This window comes from Trichosurus vulpecula, chromosome 8 (genome assembly GCF_011100635.1).
Source record: "Trichosurus vulpecula isolate mTriVul1 chromosome 8, mTriVul1.pri, whole genome shotgun sequence".
NCBI classification, from domain to species: Eukaryota; Metazoa; Chordata; class Mammalia; order Diprotodontia; family Phalangeridae; genus Trichosurus; species Trichosurus vulpecula.
This window is the reverse complement of record NC_050580.1, coordinates 182,490,826-182,511,043: the sequence shown is the minus strand read 5'-3', so window position 1 is coordinate 182,511,043 and position 20,218 is coordinate 182,490,826. Positions and strand designations below refer to the sequence as shown.

Below are 20,218 nucleotides of genomic sequence, written 5' to 3'. Positions count from 1 at the left end.
ATGACTTCTTTATCAACTCAGTATCTCACTTTCCACAGCAGCAATTCCAAAGTTTTTCATTCCTCCTCAAACTCCCCATGCCTTTCCCCTCCCTCACTTTCTCAGCAAAGAACCTTACCTCATTTTACAGGAAAAAAAAATTGAGGCCATTTTCTATGAACTCCCTTTCTTCCCTCTTCCTCTTCTCTTAACACTCTAGTGTTTTCTATCAATTTTTCCTCTATCACCCCATTTTGTATAATGAAACAGTGTTATTCCTTACCAAAGATATCCCCTCTACCTGTTCAAATGGTCCTATTCCATCCCATATCCAGATCGCCCCCTCCATCATTCCCACTCTTTCACTTATTTTCAATCTTTCCTCCTCTATTGGCTCATTGTCCACTGCCAACAAATATGTCTATGTCTTTCCTATTCTGAAAAAGACCTTCACATGATCCTTTTTTCCCTGTTAACTACAGTTCTTTTTTCTTCTGTCCTTTATAACTCAATTCCTCATAAAGGTCATTTACAATAGGTGCCTCTAATTTCTCTCTTTTTACTCTTTTCTTAACCCCTTACAATCTGACTTCTAACCTTATCATTATACTCAAACTGTTCTTTCCAAAGTTAATAATGATCTCTTAGTTGCCAAACCCAATGACTTTCTCAGTCTTTATTTTCTGTGAAACTGTGTAGCCTTCGACACTGTTGAACACTCTCTCCTCCTTGATGCTCTCTTCTCTCTAGACTTTCAGGAAAATACCCTCATTGTTCCCCCCTACTTCTCTGCCTCCTACTTGTCTCCTTTGCTAGACAGCTAATAATTACACCATGCTTTAAGGTTTCCAAAATGCTTTATGATGTTAACCCATTTTATTCTCACTGCCCAGAGTTAGGTGCTATTATCCTCATTTTATAGGTGAGGAAGCAGAGTCCAAGGGAGTTTTTGTTCAGGGTTACACAGCTAGCAAGTCCCTGAAGTTGTATTTGATCACAGGTCTTCTTGACTGCAGGTACAGCATTATGTCAAATTCCTAGCACTAGTTAATCTGTTGGATTTTTACTTATCTTCTTCACTTTTTATCTCTAGGGCTGGGCACAGTGCCTTGTATGAATGCTTCATTATTTCAAAGATCTACAGTTTCATCAGTATGGATTCCATGTTCTCACCAAAGACGCAGATCACAATCCCTCCATGACATGGTCTTCAAGAGTTGCTCTGTCCTCAAAACTCATCATCCTGTGGTCAACATGGCAAAGTGTCTCTCTGAACTTAGCCTTACTGCAGTGTTTAGACAACAGACAAAGTCCACCACTGAGCCTGAAGTTGAAGCCTAGTCAACTTGGAAGAACAAGCCAGAGCTTGTGTTCCGAGAGTATAGCTGTCAAAAAAAAATCAAGGATTACTCATCCCCACAAAGATACTGGAAAACGGCTTTCCTTCCAGGAACCTTGCACACAGTCATCACTTAGCAAATGTTGGTTGTATAGAATTTAAATTTTATCTTCATAGATTGGGGAGAAATGAGACTCTTAGAGACCAGTAATATCTCAAGTACTGTGAGTGAATTCATCCTGCTTGGTTTCCCCTGCCGCAGGGAGACTCAGATCCTTCTCTTTGTATTATTTTCTATGATCTACACCCTCACCATTGTGGGGAACACATGCATCATTTGTGCTGTGTGGTCAAGCCAGCAGCTCCATACACCTATGTACATCCTTCTGGCTAACTTCTCCTTCTTAGAGATATGTTATGTTAGTTCTGATGTGCCCAAACTGTTGGCCAACATCATCTCTCAGAAGAGAACCATCTCTTTTGCTGGCTGCCTTCTCCAGTTCTACTTCTTCTTTTCAATGTGTGCCTCTGAAGGTTACTTTCTGTCTGCGATGGCATTTGATAGGTACCTTGCAATCTGCAAGCCTCTACACTACCCCACCATTATGACCCAAAGGCTCTGTGCCAAGCTGATATTTTTCTGTTGGTTGGGTGGCTTCCTCTCTATATTGGTTCCTGCAATTCTTATGTCCCAGGTGCCTTTCTGTGGTCCAAACATCATTGACCACTTTTTTTGTGATTTAGGGCCACTACTGGCTCTGTCCTGTGTTCCAGTCCCCAAAACTACCCTGACATGTGCTACTGTTAGTTCTCTCATTATTTTTATAACTTTTCTCTACATCCTGGGTTCCTATACCCGTGTCCTGAGAGCAGTGCTAAAGGTGCCTGCAGGCACAGGAAGGAATAAGGCTTTCTCTACATGTGCCTCTCATTTCGTTGTGGTATCCCTCTTCTATGGCTCAGTCATGGTGATGTATGTGAGTCCAGGGTCTAAGAATCAGCCTGGAATGCGGAAGTTTGTCACTTTGTTCTATTGCATGGCAACTCCATTCTTCAATCCCCTGATCTACAGTCTTCGGAACAAAGATATGAAGGATGCCTTAAAGAAAGTCTTGAGGGGGTTATCACATCAGTTTTCTAAGGGACAGGAAAAATGAGATGGCTCTACCCCATCAACATCATCATCATCTTCATGATGATGATCATCAATATGAATAGACTCAGAAGACTTCCTAAATTCTGATGACTTCTAATTGTCTAATTCATTACACTCTTTTGGGACACTTCTTTCTCAGGATCCCAGTGACCTACTTTCAAAGAGGCATTACACAATCAGTACCTCCTGGACATCAGCAAAACCCAACACAATTTTTACTCATCATAATATCCTTGAAAGGCACATTTAATTCTTTCCTTATGACTGGAAATAGAATAGTCAGATTTCTCAGGCCATGCGTAGGACTCATTCAACTGTGCATGAACTTGACTCTGTCCTAACACTATTAAATGTGGTTTTGACTTTTTAAATACTCTTTTCTGTAGTCATCTGTAGGTATATCTGGGATATAGGTAAGAAGCTAGGAAGATGTGGAAGAATTCTGCAAAACAATAAACTAATTTTTTTCCATTAACATACACACACTTTTTGATGGGGAGTAGGGGTAATATTTGGGATTGCATTGAAGTAGAGAACTCACTGTATGCAATGTAAATTCTACATTCTAGCACTGTAAATCAGAAATTCTCTTCAATGTATAGTCTGCAAAAGATGCCTAAAGGTATAACCTGAATAAGCATAATGATATGGCCACACACACATACACACAGACACACACACACACACAGGCAATGTCATTATGGTCTCCATGATGAAACCTAATAAACCTATTGACCACATATCTGACCAAAAGTGAAGCAACTTTGTTCAGGGTGTCAGTGCTGAGTGACTTTGTTAAATTATCTGCATTAACTACCAAGTCCAGACACTATAGTCATGCTACTGAAGTTTCATTGATTTTGCTGAGGAATCATGAGGATCCAAAAAAAAAAAACTCAACAGCCTTAAAAGGCTATGAATTTCTAGGTTTCAAATATTAATTCTTTCCTATTTATTCATCATACCTATGATGAAAGTCATTGTTCCTAAGAAAATAATAGTTCCTTGATTTGTCACTATATAGGCCAACTGGCTAGACTTCTTTCAACATGGATAACAGATGGAATTATAATACAACATACAACTCAGTCAACTGTGCTATTTTAAAAGAATAAAGTGTTTTTATTAAAATAACAAGCAGAAATTATTGTGTTAAATGCTAAGCATCCTTAAAATGTTTCATATTCCTATAGCACCTAAATATTTTACAAAGCTCTGCTGTATCAATAACTCTGTGAAGGAACCAGTGTAAGTATTAAATTCCCCATTTTACAGATATGGAAACCAAGATTTCCAGAGCAGCAACTGTCAGAGCAAGGTCTTGAAAAAATATGTCCTGAACTATAACCAGGGATCTTTCCACTATATAATGAATGGTTGGGAAAAGACTCAGAAAATCCTTAAAATTCCTCAGAGGTCATCAAGAAAGAAGGAGTGGACCCCAGAACTCAGAGTCATAGCACACCTTCAAGACATCAATATAATCGGAGTGTGTGTGTGTGTGTGTATGTATGTATGTATGTGTGTGTAGATATATAGATATAGATATATAGATATAGATATATAAATATAGATAATCTGTCAAGAGTTGGTGCTCCGTTATGAATGAATGAAAAAGCATTTATTAAGCACTTCCAACAATATGCAAAAGAACATGGTAAAAGAATCCGTTGGGATGGGAGGGAGATGGTGCCACAAAAGGACTTCATCATCTTGAAAAACATTAAGGAAAAGAAAACATTCAGGCATAGTTATTCCTTCATGGCAGCTGAAATGAAACCTCTTGAGATCATGAGTTAGGATCAAGAATAAGATAAATAAGAGAGATGCATGGTTCTCTGACTTTCTTATTATTTATAAGTTTAAAAGTGAAGCCATCCTTTGTAATGAGGAACAATAGCACTTCAGTAAGGATCTAGAACTGGTCAACCAATTATGCTATTATTCTAGTAAGGTCATTTCACTCTAGTACCTAGCCTAGTGACTCATCTATAAAGGCCAGTTATATCTGTTGAAAAAAAAATGGATCGAATCAAATACTCTTTGAAACAATTAAAATTTCAATTTATGTATATGTATACATGATATAGTTAAGCAACATAAAGTTCTGTGATTATTTTCAGATTGAATATTCATATACATTGCATACATTTAGAATACTTGGACATTACAAGACAAAATAATAAGGAGAGATAGATAGTGTGTTATATTTGGAAGAATGCTCACTTTGAATTCAGAAGACCTGTATTTCAGTTTAGTTTTCATTCACTAACAATGTGACCTTTGTGAAGATGTTTTATTCTTCTGAAACATGCTTCAGTGGTATAGATATTCAGTAGTATAGATATAGATGTGGAAGCAAATAATAGGAACAAAGTGGATTCTTATCAACAGGGAAATAGCTGGACAAATCATGAATATAATGAAATATTACAGAATTGTAAGAAATGGTTAAAAAAGAAATATGTATTAAGGAAAATCTTGGGATAGTTATATGAATTGATAAAGTTCCCAAAAAAGCAGAACCAGGAAACAAATATAATGGTTACAATAAAATAAAGGAAAACAATACAATACCTGAAATCCTGTAAGATCCAGTGGACTGTTGCAGGGCCTTCTGGTGGCTAAAGAATGCATTTATTTAGATAGCAATCCAATGTAGTGAAGAAAAGGAAGCATTTTAGATATATTTTCCCAATATTCCCCTTTGAACAACTTTGAAATAACACCTTAAATAGAATTCTAAACAAAATAATTGACAAAATATCAGGGTGAGACATTTTTTTAGCCAAAGACAACTGAGGAGTTCAAAAGGAGGGGTCGGTGGTACTGGGATAAGGGCTGGCTGAGAGCACAGTAGGGGAGAGAAAGCAGATGTAGGCCTTTGGAGTGGCAAAGGCAGTAGCAGTATCAGGAGATTTCCCCTCCTAGAGTCAGTAGGGATTAAATATATGGTCAAAAAAAAAGATTTTGGGGTGGGGGGGCCAAGAAAACAGGGACTTGCTTAAGCTCTCCCCAAAATCCCTCCGTATACCTGTAAAAATGGATCTAAACAAATTCTAGAGCTGTGGAACCCACAAAATAGCAGAGGGAAACAGGTCTCCAGCCCAGGACAGCGTGGATGGTTGCTGGGAAGTGTCTATCACATGGTGCTGGGCTGGGAATAGAGTGCAGACCAGCATGGGCTATATCTGAGAGTCAGCATGGAGCAAGCGTTAGGGCCATGAATCATTGAGCTGTGGCAGTTATCAGACTTCTCAACCCACAAACACCAAAGACCACAGGGCAGGTTAGTGGGAAAACTGTTACATCAGGTGAAAAAGGGGTCCAGCACCAGCCCTGCAGTGGCAGTGGTGGTGGGGCAGTGGGGTCAGCAGCAGCAGGAAGCTCCTGTGACTTCTTCCATGGTGCCAGGAGTCAGCTGCTTCCTGAGTCCCTCACTCACACTGTGGGAGGAATGAAGCAGCAGATCAGAGTGGGAGTGCGGGGCTTGCTTTGCCCTGCTTGGATCTGGGTCACAATCTTCATTGGCCATTCTGGGGGGAGAAGAAGCACTGCTGTAGCAGAGCTTGCAGTGACAGTACAGTAGAAGTAGCTCTGAAAATAGCAGCATGGCCCCTAAAACTTGGAACAAAGCATTCTCTGCTCTACAAGCAGTCACACCCTGATAAAAATCTCAAGGGTCAAGTAGTTGGCTGGGAACATGGCCAGGTGGTGAAAAAGGATTCAGACTCAGACTCAAACTCTAGAATATTTTTTGGTGACAAAGAAAATCAAAACATACAGCCAGAAGATGTCAACAAAGTCAAAGAACCTACATTGGAAGCCTCCAAGAAAAATATGAATTGGTCTCAGTCAATGGGAGAGCTCAAAAAGGACTTGGAAAAGCAAATAAGAGAAGTGGAGGAAAAATTGGGAAGAAAAATTAGAGAGATGCAAGAAAACCATGAAAAACAAGTCAACAACTTGCTAAACAAAACACCCCAAAATATTGAAGAAAATAACACCTTAAAAATAGACTAACCCAAATGGCAAAAGAGCTCCAAAAAGCCAATGAGGAGAAGAATGCCTTGAAAGGCAGAATTAGCCAAATGGAAAAGGAGGTCCAAAAGACAAATGAAGAAAATATCACCTTATATTAGATTGGAGCAAGTGGGAGTTAGTGACTTTATGAGAAATCAAGGTATTATAAAACAGAACCAAAGGAATTAAAAAATGGAAGACAATATGAAACATCTCATTGGAAAAACCACTGACATGAAAAATAGATCCAGGAGAGATAATTTTTAAATTACTGCACTACCTGAAAGCTATGATCAAAAAAAAAAAAAAGCCTAAACATCATCTTTCAAGAAATTATCAAGGAAAACTGTCCTGATATTCTAGAGCCAGAGGGTAAAATAGAAATTGAAAGATCCCACCTATCACCTGTTAATAAAGATCCCAAAAAGAAAACTCCTAGGAATATTGTTGCCAAATTTCAAAGTTCCCAGGTCAAGGAGAAAATAATGCAAGCAGCCAGAAAAAAAAAAAACAAAAACAATTTGAGTACTGTGGAAACACAAGCAGGATAGCACTAGATCTAGCAGCAGATTATGGGATCAAAGGGCTTGAAATATATTCTGTAGGTCAAAGGAATTAGGATTAAAACCAAGAATCATATACCCAGAAAAACTGAGTATAATGCTCCAAGGCAAAATATGGATTTTCCATAAAATAGAGGACTTTCAAGGTTTCCCAGTGAAAAGACCAGAGCTCAATAGAAATTTGACTTTCAAACACAAGAATCAAGAGAAGCATGAAAAGGTAAAGAAGAAAGAGAAATCATAAGGGACTTACTGAAGTGGAACCCTTTTGGTTACATTCCTACATGGAAAGATGATGTGAATAATTCATGAGACCTTTCTCCATACATATACATATATATGTATGTATATATGTACATATATACATACACACACACACACACATATATATATGTATATATATATATATATATATATATATATATATATATATATAGAGAGAGAGAGAGAGAGAGAGAGAGAGAGACAGAGAGAGAGACAGAGACAGAGGGCACAGAAGGTGAGGTGAACACAAAGGGATGATATTTAAAAAATAAAATCAAATTAAGGGATGAGAGAGGAATATATTGAAAGAGGGAGAAAGGGAGAGATAGAATGGGGTAAATTATCTCACATAAAAGTGGCAAGAAAAAAGTAGGTCATTGGAAGAGAACGGGGGCAGGTGAGGGGGAATGTGTGAATCTTGCTCTAATTTTTTTATTATATTATATATTGTATTATATTTTTTGAGATTTTTTATTTTTAGTTTACAACACTCAGTTCTACATAATTTTGAGGACCAGATTTTCTTCCGCCCCCACTCCTCCCTCCCCAAGATGGCATGGAGTCCTATATATCTTCTACATATACCTTTGCATTGAACTTATTTACACACTAGTCAAGTTGTGAAGAAGAATTATGACCAATGGAATGAATCATTAGAAAGAGGAAACAGAACCAAAAAAACCTACAAAACAAAAACAAAAACAAATGAGGAAAAAAGGAGAAAACAATTGTGCATAAAGTGTGCTTCAATTTGCATTCAGACTCCACAGTTCTTTCTCTGGATGTAGATAGCATTCTCTATCATGAGTCCTTTGGAGTTGTCTTTGCACCTTGTGTTTCTGAGAAGAGCAAAGTCTATTAGGGTTAGTCATCACAAAATCCATATATCTGATGTTATGTATAATGTTCTCCTAGTTCTACTTTGCTCACTCAGCATTATATCTTGTAGGGTTTTCCAGGTTGTTATGAAGTCCATATCATCCACATTTCTTATAGCACAATAATATTCCATTACCTTCATATACCACAACTTGTTCAGCCATTCCCCAATTGATGGGCATCCCCTTGATTTCCAATTTTTGCTACTACAAAAAGAACTGCTATACATATTTTTGCATATATGGGTCCTTTTCCCACTTGTGTGCTCTCTTTGGGATAAAACCCTATTAGTGGTATTGCTGGGTCAAAGGGTATGAAAAATTTTATAGCACTTTGGGCATAGTTCCAAATTGCTCTTCAGAATGCCTGGATAAGTTGACAATTCCACCCACAATGTAACAGTGTTCCAATTTTCCCACATGCTCTATTGCATGCATTATTTTCCTGTTTTGTCATTTTAGCAAGTCTGACAGGAGAGATGTGGTACCTAAGAGTTGTTTTGCTTTGCATTTCTCTAATCAGCAGTGATTTAGAGCATTTTTTCATATGCCTGTAGATAACTTTAATTTCTTCCTTGTAAAACTGCCTGTTCATATCCTTTGGCCGTTTCTCAATTGGGGAATGACTTGTATTCCAATAAATTTGGATCAGTTCCCTGTACATTTTAGAGATGAGGCCTTTATCAGAGATACTAGTTGTAAAGACTTTCTCCCAATTTTCTCCTTCCCTCCTAATCTTTGTTGCATTGGCTTATTTTACACAAAACATTTCAATTTAACATAATCAAATTAACCATTTTGCATTTTGTAATGCTCTCTATCTCTTGTTGTGTCATGAATTCTTTGGTTTTCCATAAATCTGATAGGTAAACTATTTCTTGCTTTCCCAAATTGCTTATAGTATCAGCCTTTATTCCTAAATCATGAACCCATTTTGACTTTATTTTGGTATATGGTATAAAATATTGGTCTGTGCCCAGTTTCTGCCCTACCATTTTCTAATTTTCCCAGCAGTTTTTGTGAAATAGTGAATTCTTAGCTCAGAAGCTGGATACTTTGGGTTTATCAAATAGTTGATTGCTATATTCGTTGACTTCTGCATCTTGTGTGCCTATCACATTGCACTGACCCATGACTCTGTTTCTTAGCCAGTACCAGGTCATTTTGAGGACTGCTGCTTTATAGTACAGTTTAATATGTGGTTTGGCTAGGCCACCTTCCCTAGCATTTCTTTTCATTAATATGCTAGGTATTCTATACCTCTTGTTCTTCCAGGTGAATTTTGTTATTATTTTATCCAGCTCTGTAAAATAATTTTTTGGCAGTTCGATTGGTATGGCACTGAATAGATAGATTAATTTAGGTAAAATCGCAGTTTTTATTGTATTAGCTTGGCTTAATCATGAGCAACTGAAATTTTCCCATTTATTTAGATCTGACTTTATTTGCATAAAAAGTGTTTCATAATTGTGTTTATATAGGCCTTGGGTTTGTCTTGGCAGATAGAGTAGTAAACATTTTATAGAGCATACAGTAACTTTGAATGGAATTTCTCTTTTTATCTCTTGCTGTTGGGCTTTGTTAGTACTGTATAGGAATGCCGATGATTTACATGAGTTTATTTTATATCCTGCAACTTTGCTAAAGTTGTTTATTATTTCAAGTAGTTTTTACTTGATTCTCTAGGCTTCTCTAAGTAAATCATCATATTATCTGCAAAAAGTGATAATTTAGTTTCTTCTTTGCCTATTCTAATACCTTCAATTTCTTTTTCTTGTCTTATTGCTACAACTAACATTTCTAGTACAAAATTGAATAGTAGGGGTGATAATGGACATCCTTGTTTCACCCCTGATCTTATTGGGAAAGCATCTAGCTTATCCCCATTACAAAAAATGCTTGTTGATGGTATTAGGTAGATAGTATTGATAATTTTAAGTAAGGCTCCATTTATTCCTATGTTTTTTTTTGTTTTTTTTTTTAAATAAATTTCTTTATTTATTTTTAGTTTACCACGCACGGTTCTACATAGTTTTGAGTTCCAGTTTTTCTCCCCTCCCTCCCCCCTCCCTCCCTAAGACAGCATGAAGTCTCATATAACTGTCATGTATAAATTCGCATTAAATTAATTTATGTACTAGTCAAGTTGTGGAGAAGAATTTTGACCAATGGAATGAATCATGAGAAAGAAGAAACAGAACCAAAAAAAAAACCCCAAAAACAAAAACAAAAGAGAAGCAAAAAAGGCGAGCATGTAGTGTGCCTCAGTCTGTATTCAAACTTCGCAGTTCTTTGTCTCGATGAAGATAGCATTCTCCATCGTGAGTCCCCTGGAGTTGTCCTTGCCCCTTAGGTTGCTGAGAAAAGCGCAGTTTGTCAGGGTTGGTCCTCACGGAATCCATATATCTGTGGCTGTGCACAATGTTCTCCTGGCTCTGCTCCGCTCACTCAGCATTATGTCGTGTAGGTTTTTCCAGGTTGTTATGAAGTCTGCATCATCCCCATTTCTTATGGCACAATTGTATTCCATTACCTTCATGTACCACAGTTTGTTCAGCCATTCCCCAATTGATGGGCATCCCTTTGATTTCCAATTCTTGGCTACCACAAAGAGAGTTGCTATAAATATTCTTGTACATATGGGTCCTTTTCCTGCTTGCGTGATTTCTTTGGGATACAACCCTAGAAGTGGTATTGCTGGGTCAAAGGGTATGAACATTTCTATAGCCCTTTGGGCATAGTTCCACACCGCCCTCCAAAATGGCTGGATCAGCTCACAACTCCACCAGCAATGCAACAATGTTCCAATTTCCCCACATCCTTTCCAGCATTTATCATTCTCCTGATTTGTTATTTTAGCCAATCTGACAGGAGAGATGTGGTATCTAAGAGTTGTTTTGATTTGCATTTCTCTAATCAGCAGCGATCCAGACCATTTTTCCATGTGCCTGTACATAGCTTTAATTTCTTCCTCTGAAAACTGCCTGTTCATATCCTTTGACCATTTCTCAATTGGGGAATGGCTTGTATTCCTATATATTTGGCTCAGCTCCCTGTATATTTTAGAGATGAGGCCTTTATCAGAGATACTAGTTGCAAAGATTTTCTCCCAATTTTCTGCTTCCCTCCTAATTCTTGTTGCATTGGCTTTTTTTGTACAAAAACATTTCAATTTGACATAATCAAAATTATCCATTTTGCATTTTGTAATGCTCTCTATCTCTTGTTGGGTCATGAATTCTTTACTTTTCCACAAATCTGATAAGTAAACTATTCCTTGCTTTCCCAAATTACTTAGAGTATCAACTTTTACTCCTAAATCATGAACCCATTTTGACTTTATTTTGGTATATGGTGTAAGATATTGGTCTATGCCCAGTTTTTGCCCTACCATTTTCCAATTTTCCCAACAGTTTTTGTGAAATAGTGAATTATTAGCCCAGAAACTGGCCTCTTTGGGTTTATCAAAGAGTAGATTGCTAAACTTCTTGATTTCACCTATTTGTGTACCTATCCTATTCCACTGATCCACACCCCTGTTTCTTAACCAGTACCAGGCAGTTTTGATGACTGCTACTGTGTAGTACAGTTTAATATCTGGTGTGGCTAAGCCACCATCTCTAGCATGTCTTTTCATTGATATCCTAGATACTCTAGAGCTCTTGTTTTTCCAAATGAATTTTGTTATTATTTTGTCCAGCTCAGTAAAAAAAATTTTTGGTAGTTCGATTGGTATGGCACTGAATAGATAGATTAATTTAGGTAGAATTGTCATTTTTATTATATTAGCTCGGCCTAACCATGAGCAACTGATATTTCTCCATTTATTTAGATCTGATTTTATTCGCGTGAAAAGTGTTTCATAGTTATGTTCATATAGGCCCTGGGTTTGTCTTGGCAAATAGACTCCCAGATATTTTATAGTGCCTTCAGTAACTTTGAATGGAATTTCTCTTTCTATCTCTTGCTGTTGGGCTTTGTCGGTAATGTATAGGAATGCTGAGGATTTATGTGGGTTTATTTTATATCCTGCAACTTTGCTAAAGTTGTTTATTATTTCAAGTAGTTTTTTACTTGATTCTCTAGGATTCTCTAGATAAATCATCATATCATCTGCAAAAAGTGATAATTTAGTTTCTTCTTTTCCTATTCTAATTCCTTCAATTTCTTTTTCTTCTCTTATTGCTACAGCTAATGTTTCTACTACCAAATTGAATAATAGGGGTGATAATGGACATCCTTGTTTCACCCCTGATCTTATTGGGAATGCATCTAGTTTATCCCCATTACAAATAATGCTTGTTGATGGTTTTAGGTAGATGCTATTTATAATTTTGAGGAAGGTTCCACTTATTCCTGTGCTTTCTAGTGTTTTTAATAGGAATGGGTGTTGTACTTTGTCAAAGGCTTTTTCTGCGTCTATTGAGATGATCATATGGTTTCTGCTAGTTTTGTTGTTGATATGGTCAATTATGCTAATAGTTTTCCTAATATTGAACCAGCCTTGCATTCCTGGAATAAATCCTACCTGGTCATAGTGTATTATTCTCGTAATGAGTTGCTGCAATCTTTTTGCTAATATTTCATTTAAAATTTTTGCATCAATATTCATTAGAGAAATTGGTCTATAATTTTCTTTCTCTGTTTTAACTCTACCTGGTTTGGGTATTAGTACCATATTTGTGTCATAAAAAGAATTTGGTAGGACTCCTTCTTCACCTATTTTCCCAAATAGTCTACAAAGTATTGGAATTAGTTGTTCTTTAAATGTTTGATAGAATTCACATGTAAAACCATCTGGCCCTGGAGATTTTTTCCTAGGGAGTTCGTTGATGGCCTGCTCAATTTCTTTTTCTGATATGGGGTCATTAAGAAATTTCACTTCCTTCTCTGTTAGTCTGGGCAGTTTATGTTTTTGTAGATATTCATCCATATCTCTAAGGTTGTCAAATTTATGGGTATACAGTTGGGCAAAATAATTCCTAATTATTGTTTTGATTTCCTCTTCATTAGAGGTGACCTCACCCTTTTCATTTTTTATACTGGTAATTTGATTTTCTTCTTTCTTTTTTTAATCAAATTGGCCAAAGGTTTGTCAATTTTATTGGTTTTTTCATAAAACCAGCTCTTTGTTTTATTTATTAATTCAATAGTTTTCTTGGTTTCAATTTTATTAATCTCTCCTTTGATTTTCAGTATTTCTAATTTGGTATTTAATTGGGGGCTTTCAATTTGCTCTTTTTCTAGCTTTTTCAGCTGTATGCCCAGATTATTGATCTCCTCTTTCCCTATTTTATTCATGTAGACATTTAGAGATATAAAACTTCCCCTAAGAACTGCTTTTGCTGCATCCCATAAGTTTTGGTATGTTGTTTCATTATTGTCATTCTCTTGAATGAAATTATTAATTGTTTCTCTGATTTGTTCTTTGGCCCACTCACTCTTTAGAATTAAATTATTTAGTTTCCAATTAGTTTTTAGCTTATTTTTCCATGGTACTTTATTAAGAATGATTCTTATTGCATCATGATCTGAAAAGGATGCATTGACTACTTCTGCTTTTCTGCACTGGATTGTGAGGTTTTTATGCCCTAGTACATGGTCAATTTTTGAGTATGTGCCATGTACTTTTGAGAAGAAAGTATATTCCTTTTTATCCCCATTCAGTTTTCTCCAGAGGTCTATCATATGTGCCTTTTCTAAAATTCTGTTTACCTCCTTAACTTTTTTCTTATTTATTTTGAGGTTAGATTTATCAAGTTCAGAAAGGGGGAGGTTGAGGTCTCCCACTATTATAGTTTTGCTGTCTATTTCTTCTTGTAACTCCCTTAACCTCTCCTCTAAGAAATTGTATGCCTTACCACTTGGTGCATATATGTTAAGCAATGATATTGCTTCATTGTTTATGGTGCCTTTTAGCAGGATATAATGTCCTTCCTTATCTCTTTTAATTAGATCTATCTTTACTTTTGCTTTGTCTGAGATTAGGATTGCTATACCTGCTTTTTTTACTTTAGCTGAGGCACAATATATTTTACTCCAGCCTTTTACCTTAACCCTATGTGTATCCCCCTGTTTCAGATGCATTTCTTGTAAACAGCATATTGTAGGATTATGGTTTTTAATCCATTCTGCTATCTGCTTCTGTTTTGTGAGAATGTTCATCCCCTGCACGTTCAGGGTTATGATTTCTATCTGTGTCTTTTTGTCCATCCTAATTCCCCCTGTTTATGCTTTTATTTCTCCCTTTCCCCTTCTCCTCCTCAACAAAGTTTTGGTTTTGACCGCCGCTTTCCTCAGTTAACCCTCCCTCTTTATTCCCCTCCCTTATCTAACCGTTACCCACTTGCTACTTCTCCTCTTCCTTCTGCCCTCCCCCCTCCCTTTTTTCCCCCTTTCCCTCCCACTTCCCGTAGGACAAGTTAGATTTCTAAACTTATCAGAGTATGTTATTCCCTTCTTGAACTAGATCAGATGACAGTAAAGCTCAAATACTGCTCTTCTCCCTCCCTTCTTTCCCTCTACTATAATATGTTTTTTTGCCACTTCCTTTGGTGTAATTTACCCTTTTCTACTACCTCCTTACCACTTCCCTCATAGCCCTCCCTTTATATCTCTTATTTATATTTTATATCTTTACATCAGTTAATTTATACAGGCATTCACAACCTATGAATATCCCTTTCATTTGTCATAATAGTTGTACCATTCACAAGAATGACTTATATATGTGTATATATATATATATATATACATATATATATATATATATATATATATATATACATAAAAAACATACATAAGATGATATAATCCCACTTAAAGATGTAAACAACCTAAGCTTATTGGTTAATGAGGTTTGTGGGGTTTTTCCCCCTGGTTACCTTTTTATGTCTCTCTTGAGTTTTGTATTTGGAGATCAAATTTTCCATTGAGTTCTGGCCTTTTCATCAGGAAGGTCTGGAATTCCCTTATTTCATTGAATGTCCATTGCCTTGCCTGGAAAATTGTGCTTAGTTTTGCTGTGTAGTTGATCCTTGGTTGTAGTCCCAGCTCCTTTGCCCTTCGGAATATCATATTCCAATTTCTCCTGTCTTTTAATGTGGAAGCTGAGAGATCCTGCGTGATCCTGACTGTAGTTCCACGATATTTGAATTGCTTCTTTTTGGCTGCTTGCAGTATTTTCTCCTTGAGTTTATAGCTCTGAAATTTGGCTATAATATTTCTTGGTGTTTTCAGTTTGGGATCTCTTTCAGGGGGTGATCGGTGAATTCTTTCAATGACTATTTTGCCCTCTGGTTCTAGGACCTCTGGGCAATTGTCTTTGATAATTTCTTCGAAGATACTGTCAAGGCTCCTTTTTTCATCGTGGATTTCCGGTAGACCAATAACTCTCAAATTGTCTCTCCTGGATCTATTTTCCAGGTCAGTTGTTTTGCCAATCAGATATTTCACATTTTTTTCTATTTTTTCATTCTTTACATTTTGTTTTATTACTTCTTGATGACTCATAGATTCATTAGCTTCCACTTGCTCAAGTCTAATTTTAAATGAGTTAGTGTTTACATTTTGCTTTTGAGCCTCCATTTTCAATTGGTTGATTTCACCTCTCAGGGTGTCATTTTCTCTCTTTAGATTCTGTATCTCCGTAGCCATTTCGCCAATCTTATTCTTTAGGGACTTTTCCATTTTTTCCATGTTTTCTTTTACCTCCCTAATTTGGTTTTTAAAATCCTCCTTTAGCTCTTCCAGCAGTGCTTTTTGGGCTGGAGACCAGTTCATATTAGCTTTTGAGGTATCTGATGTATCTACCGTGTCAATGCCGTTCTCCTCCATATCGATATTTTGATCCTGCCTGTCTCCATAAAAAGAATCTATTGTCCTCGGTTTTTTTGTATTCTTCTTCATGTTTGTTGTTTTCCCTTTTCCTGGCGTTACAACGAATTTCTATCTTTGGGCTCTCTGTCCCAGCTTTCTTATTCTGGGGGTTGTGAGTCTAGAATTAAAACCTTCAGTTTCCTGAGGTGTGGGGGAGGGGTCTGGCTCCCTGGCGTCTCACTCCCTGTGGGTGCTCTCCAGCACTTGCTTTTCAGCAATGGTCTCAGCTGTTTGTTGTTTGAGCTGATGTCTGGCACTTCCCCTGGGGGAGCAAGGTTACGTCTGGGCTCCTGGCGTTGACCCCTGCTTCTAGTATTTGTCCTGTGAGGCCCCACTACTCTCTCCTCTGTTTCAGTTCTCTTTTTTTTTCCCGAGGAATTCTCTGGGTGAGGGGGGGAGGGATTAGAGCCTTTTACCTGGACATTGAGTCTTCCGGAAGTTCAAGAAGCCGAGTTCCTTGGGTTTTGCAAGCGTCAGGAGTGGGTGTTTTCATGGCTGGTGGCGTTGCGCTGCCTCTCGTCGCTCCCACAGACTGCTGTCCTGTGTTGGGAGTCCTGGGGATCTCTGCCGGTTTCGGGCGCCCAGCTTTCTCCCAGCCCGTCTCCCACATGGATTTCCCGGCCAGCCGCTTCCGCCTTGGTCTGGAGCAGCTCCGCACCAAGCACTCTCCGAGACTGTAGAATCGTTCCTCTGGCCTTTCAGACTCTCCCGGCTCGGAAATTTGCCCCACGCAGACTGCTCGCGGTTTCTGACTCTCTCAAATCTGCTCAAATTCACTTTTTTATAGGAATCTGACAGACCTTGTGAGAGAGCTCCGGTAAGACTCTGCCTTCATGCGGCCATCTTAAACTATATCTAGCATTGATCTATTCCTATGTTTTCTAGTGTTTTTAATAGGAATGGGTGTTGTATTTTGTCAAAGGCTTTTTCTGCATCTATTGAGATGATCATATGGTTTCTGTTAGTTTTGTTTTTGATATGATCAATTATACTGATAGTTTTCCTAATATTTAACTAGTTTTGCATTCCTAGAATAAATCCTACCTGGTCATAGTGTATTATTCTCATGATAAGTTGCTGCAATCTTTGTGCTAATGTTTAATTTAAAATTTTTTGCATCAATATTCATTAGGGAAATTGGACTATAATTTTCTTTCTCTGTTTTGACTGTACCTGGTTTGGGTATTAGTAGCATATTTGTGTCATAAAAAGACTCCTTCGGCTGCAGGCCCTTCCTTCTCGTTCGGCGCCGCCAACATGGTATTCAAGTGCTATGTGGAGATCGGCCGGGTGGCCTACATCTCCTTTGGGCCACACGCCGTCAAGCTGGTAGCTATTGTGGATGTTATTGACCAGAACAGGGCTTTGGTTGATGGCCCGTGCAGTGGTGTGAGGAGGCAGGCCATGCCATTTAAATGTATGCAACTTACAGACTTCGTGCTCAAGTTCCCCCACAGTGCTTGTCAGAAGTATGCCCGGGCTGCTTGGGAGAAAGAAAAGATCAATACAAAATGGAAAGCCACAAGATGGGCCAAGAAGATCGAAGCCAGAGAGAGGAAAGCTAAGATGACAGATTTTGACCGTTACAAAGTCATGAAGGCTAAGAAAATGAGAAACAGAATTATCAAGCATGAATTGAAGAAGCTCCAGAAGGCATCCACCCAGAAGGGCTCTCCTAAGAAGGGAGCTGCCCAGAAGGCACTTGCCGCAAAGCTCTCCGCCAAGAAGATCCCCTCAAAGAAGGCTGAGGGCCAGAAGGCAGCCCCTGCCCAGAAGGGTCAGAAAGCCTCTGGCCAGAAGGCCCCAGCTAAGAAGGGACCTGCCCAAAAAGGACCTGCCCAGAAGGCAGCCCCTGCCCAGAAAGCAGCTGCTCCAAAGGCCAAAAAATAAGAGGCTGCCAGAAATCAAATAAAGATTTTGCTACACAAAAAAAAGACTCCTTCTTCACCTATTTTCCCAAATAATCAATTAAGTATAGGAATTAATTGTTCTTTAAATGTTTGATAAAATTCACATGTAAAACTGTCTGGCCCTGGAGATTTTTTCCTAGGGAGTTCATTGATGGCTTGCTCAATTTCTTTTTATGAAGTGGGTTTATTTAGAAATTTTACTTCCTCTTCTGTTAACCTGGGCAATTTATGTTTTTGTAGATATTCATCCATATCCCTATTGTTGTCAAATTTATGGGCATACAACTGGGCAAAATAATTCCTAATTATTGTTTTGATTTCCTCTTCTTTAGATGTGAATTCACCCTTTTCATTTTTGATACTGGTAATTTGATTTTCTTGTTTCATTTTTTAAAATCAAATTGACAAAAGGTTTATCAATTTTATTTTTTTTTCATAAAACCGGCTCTTTGTTTTACTTATTAGTTCAATAGTTTTCTTGGTTTCAATTTTATTAATCTCTCCTTTGATTTTCAGTATTTATAATTTGGTATTTAATTGGGGATTTTCAATTTGTTCTTTTTCCAGCTTTTTCAGTTGCATGCCCTATTCATCTATCTCATTTTTTCTGTACTTTATTCATGTAAACATTTAGGGATATAAAACTTCCCCTAAGAACTGCTTTTGCTGCATCCCATAAGTTTTGGTATGTTGTCTCATTATTGTCATTCCCTTGAGTGAAGTTATTAATTGTTTCTCTGATTTATTCTTTGTCCCATTCATTCTTTAGAATTAGATTATTTAGTTTCCAGTTAATTTTTAACTAATTTTTCCATAGTTCTTTGTTACAAATAATTTTTATTGCATCATGATCTGAAAACTATGCTTTGACTACTTCTGCCTTTCTGCACTGGATTGCGAGGATTTTATTCCCTAGTACGTGGTCAGTTTTTGAGTGTGTGCCCTGTACTGCTGAGAAGAAAGTATATTCCTTTTTATCCCTATTCAGTTTTCTCCAGAGGTCTATCATATTTGCCTTTTCTAAAATTCTGTTCACCTCCTTACCTTCTTTTTTTTATTTATTTTGAGGTTAGATTTATCAAGTTCAGAGAGGGGGGGATTGAGGTCTCCCATTATTATAGTTTTGCTGTCTATTTCTTTCTGTATCTCCCTTAACCTCTCCTCTAAGAATTTCCATGCCATAACACTTGTTGCATATATGTTAAATAATGATATTGCTTTATTGTTTATGGTGTCTTTTAGCAAGATGTAGTGTCCTTCCTTATCTCTTTTAATTAAATCTATCTTTACTTTTTCTTCGTCTGAGATTAGGATTGCTACACCTCCTTTTTTTACTTTAGCTGAAGAACAATATATTTTACTCCAGCCTTTCACCTTTACTCTGTGTGTATCCCCCTGTTTCAAATATGTTTCATTTAAACAGTGTATTTTAGGATTATGGTTTTTAATCCATTCTGCTATTTGCTTCCGTTTTATCGGAGAGTTCATCCCATTCACATTCACAGTTATGATTACTATCTGTGTCTTTTTCTCCATCCTATTTCCCCCGTATTTGTGCTTTTATTGCTCCCTTTCCCCTTCCACTCCTCAACAGAGTTTTGCTTTTGACAGCCACCTTCCTCAGTTTACCCTCCCTCTTCATTCCCCTCCCCTATCTTACTGTTTTCCACTTGCTACTTCTTCCTTCCCTTCTGATCACCTGCCTCCCTTTTTCCCCCTCTCCCCTCCTGCTGCCTGTAGGACAAGTTAGATTTCTATACTTATCGGGGTATGTTATTACCTTCTTGAACCAGATCAGATGACAGTAAAGCTTAAATACTGCTCTTCTCCTTTCCTTCTTTCCCTCTACTGTAGTGTGTTTTTATGCCTCTTCATTGGATGTAATTTACCCTTTTCTACTACATCCTTACCTCTTCTCCCATAACCTTCCCTTTACATCTCTTAGTTATGTTTTCTTTTATCCTTAAATCAGTTATTTTATACAGACACCCATAGTCTATGTGTATCCCTTTCAATAAAGATGTAAATAATTTGCCCTTATTGATTAATAAAGTTTGTGGGGGTTTTTCCCCCTGTTTACCTTTCTGTGTTTCTCTTGAGTTTTGCATTTGGAGATCAAATTTTCCATTGAGTTCTGGCCTTTTCATCAGGAAGGTCTGGAATTCCCTTATTTCATTGAATGTCCATCTCCTTGCCTGAAAAAATTATACTTAATTTTGCTGAGTAGT

General features: G+C 37.5%; 2 protein-coding genes across 2 annotated transcripts; both read left to right on the top strand.

Annotated features, from left to right (window-relative positions):
* Positions 1–1,506: 1,506 nt before the first annotated feature.
* LOC118829741 (olfactory receptor 11H6-like) lies at positions 1,507–2,475 on the top strand. Its single transcript, XM_036736636.1, has one exon. The coding sequence runs from the start codon at positions 1,507–1,509 to the stop codon at positions 2,473–2,475; it is 969 nt and encodes a 322-aa protein (XP_036592531.1).
* Positions 2,476–17,332: 14,857 nt separating this feature from the next.
* Positions 17,333–18,014, top strand: LOC118829134 (60S ribosomal protein L14-like). The gene has a single exon (XM_036736095.1). The coding sequence runs from the start codon at positions 17,338–17,340 to the stop codon at positions 17,968–17,970; it is 633 nt and encodes a 210-aa protein (XP_036591990.1). The 5' UTR covers positions 17,333–17,337; the 3' UTR covers positions 17,971–18,014.
* Positions 18,015–20,218: the final 2,204 nt, after the last annotated feature.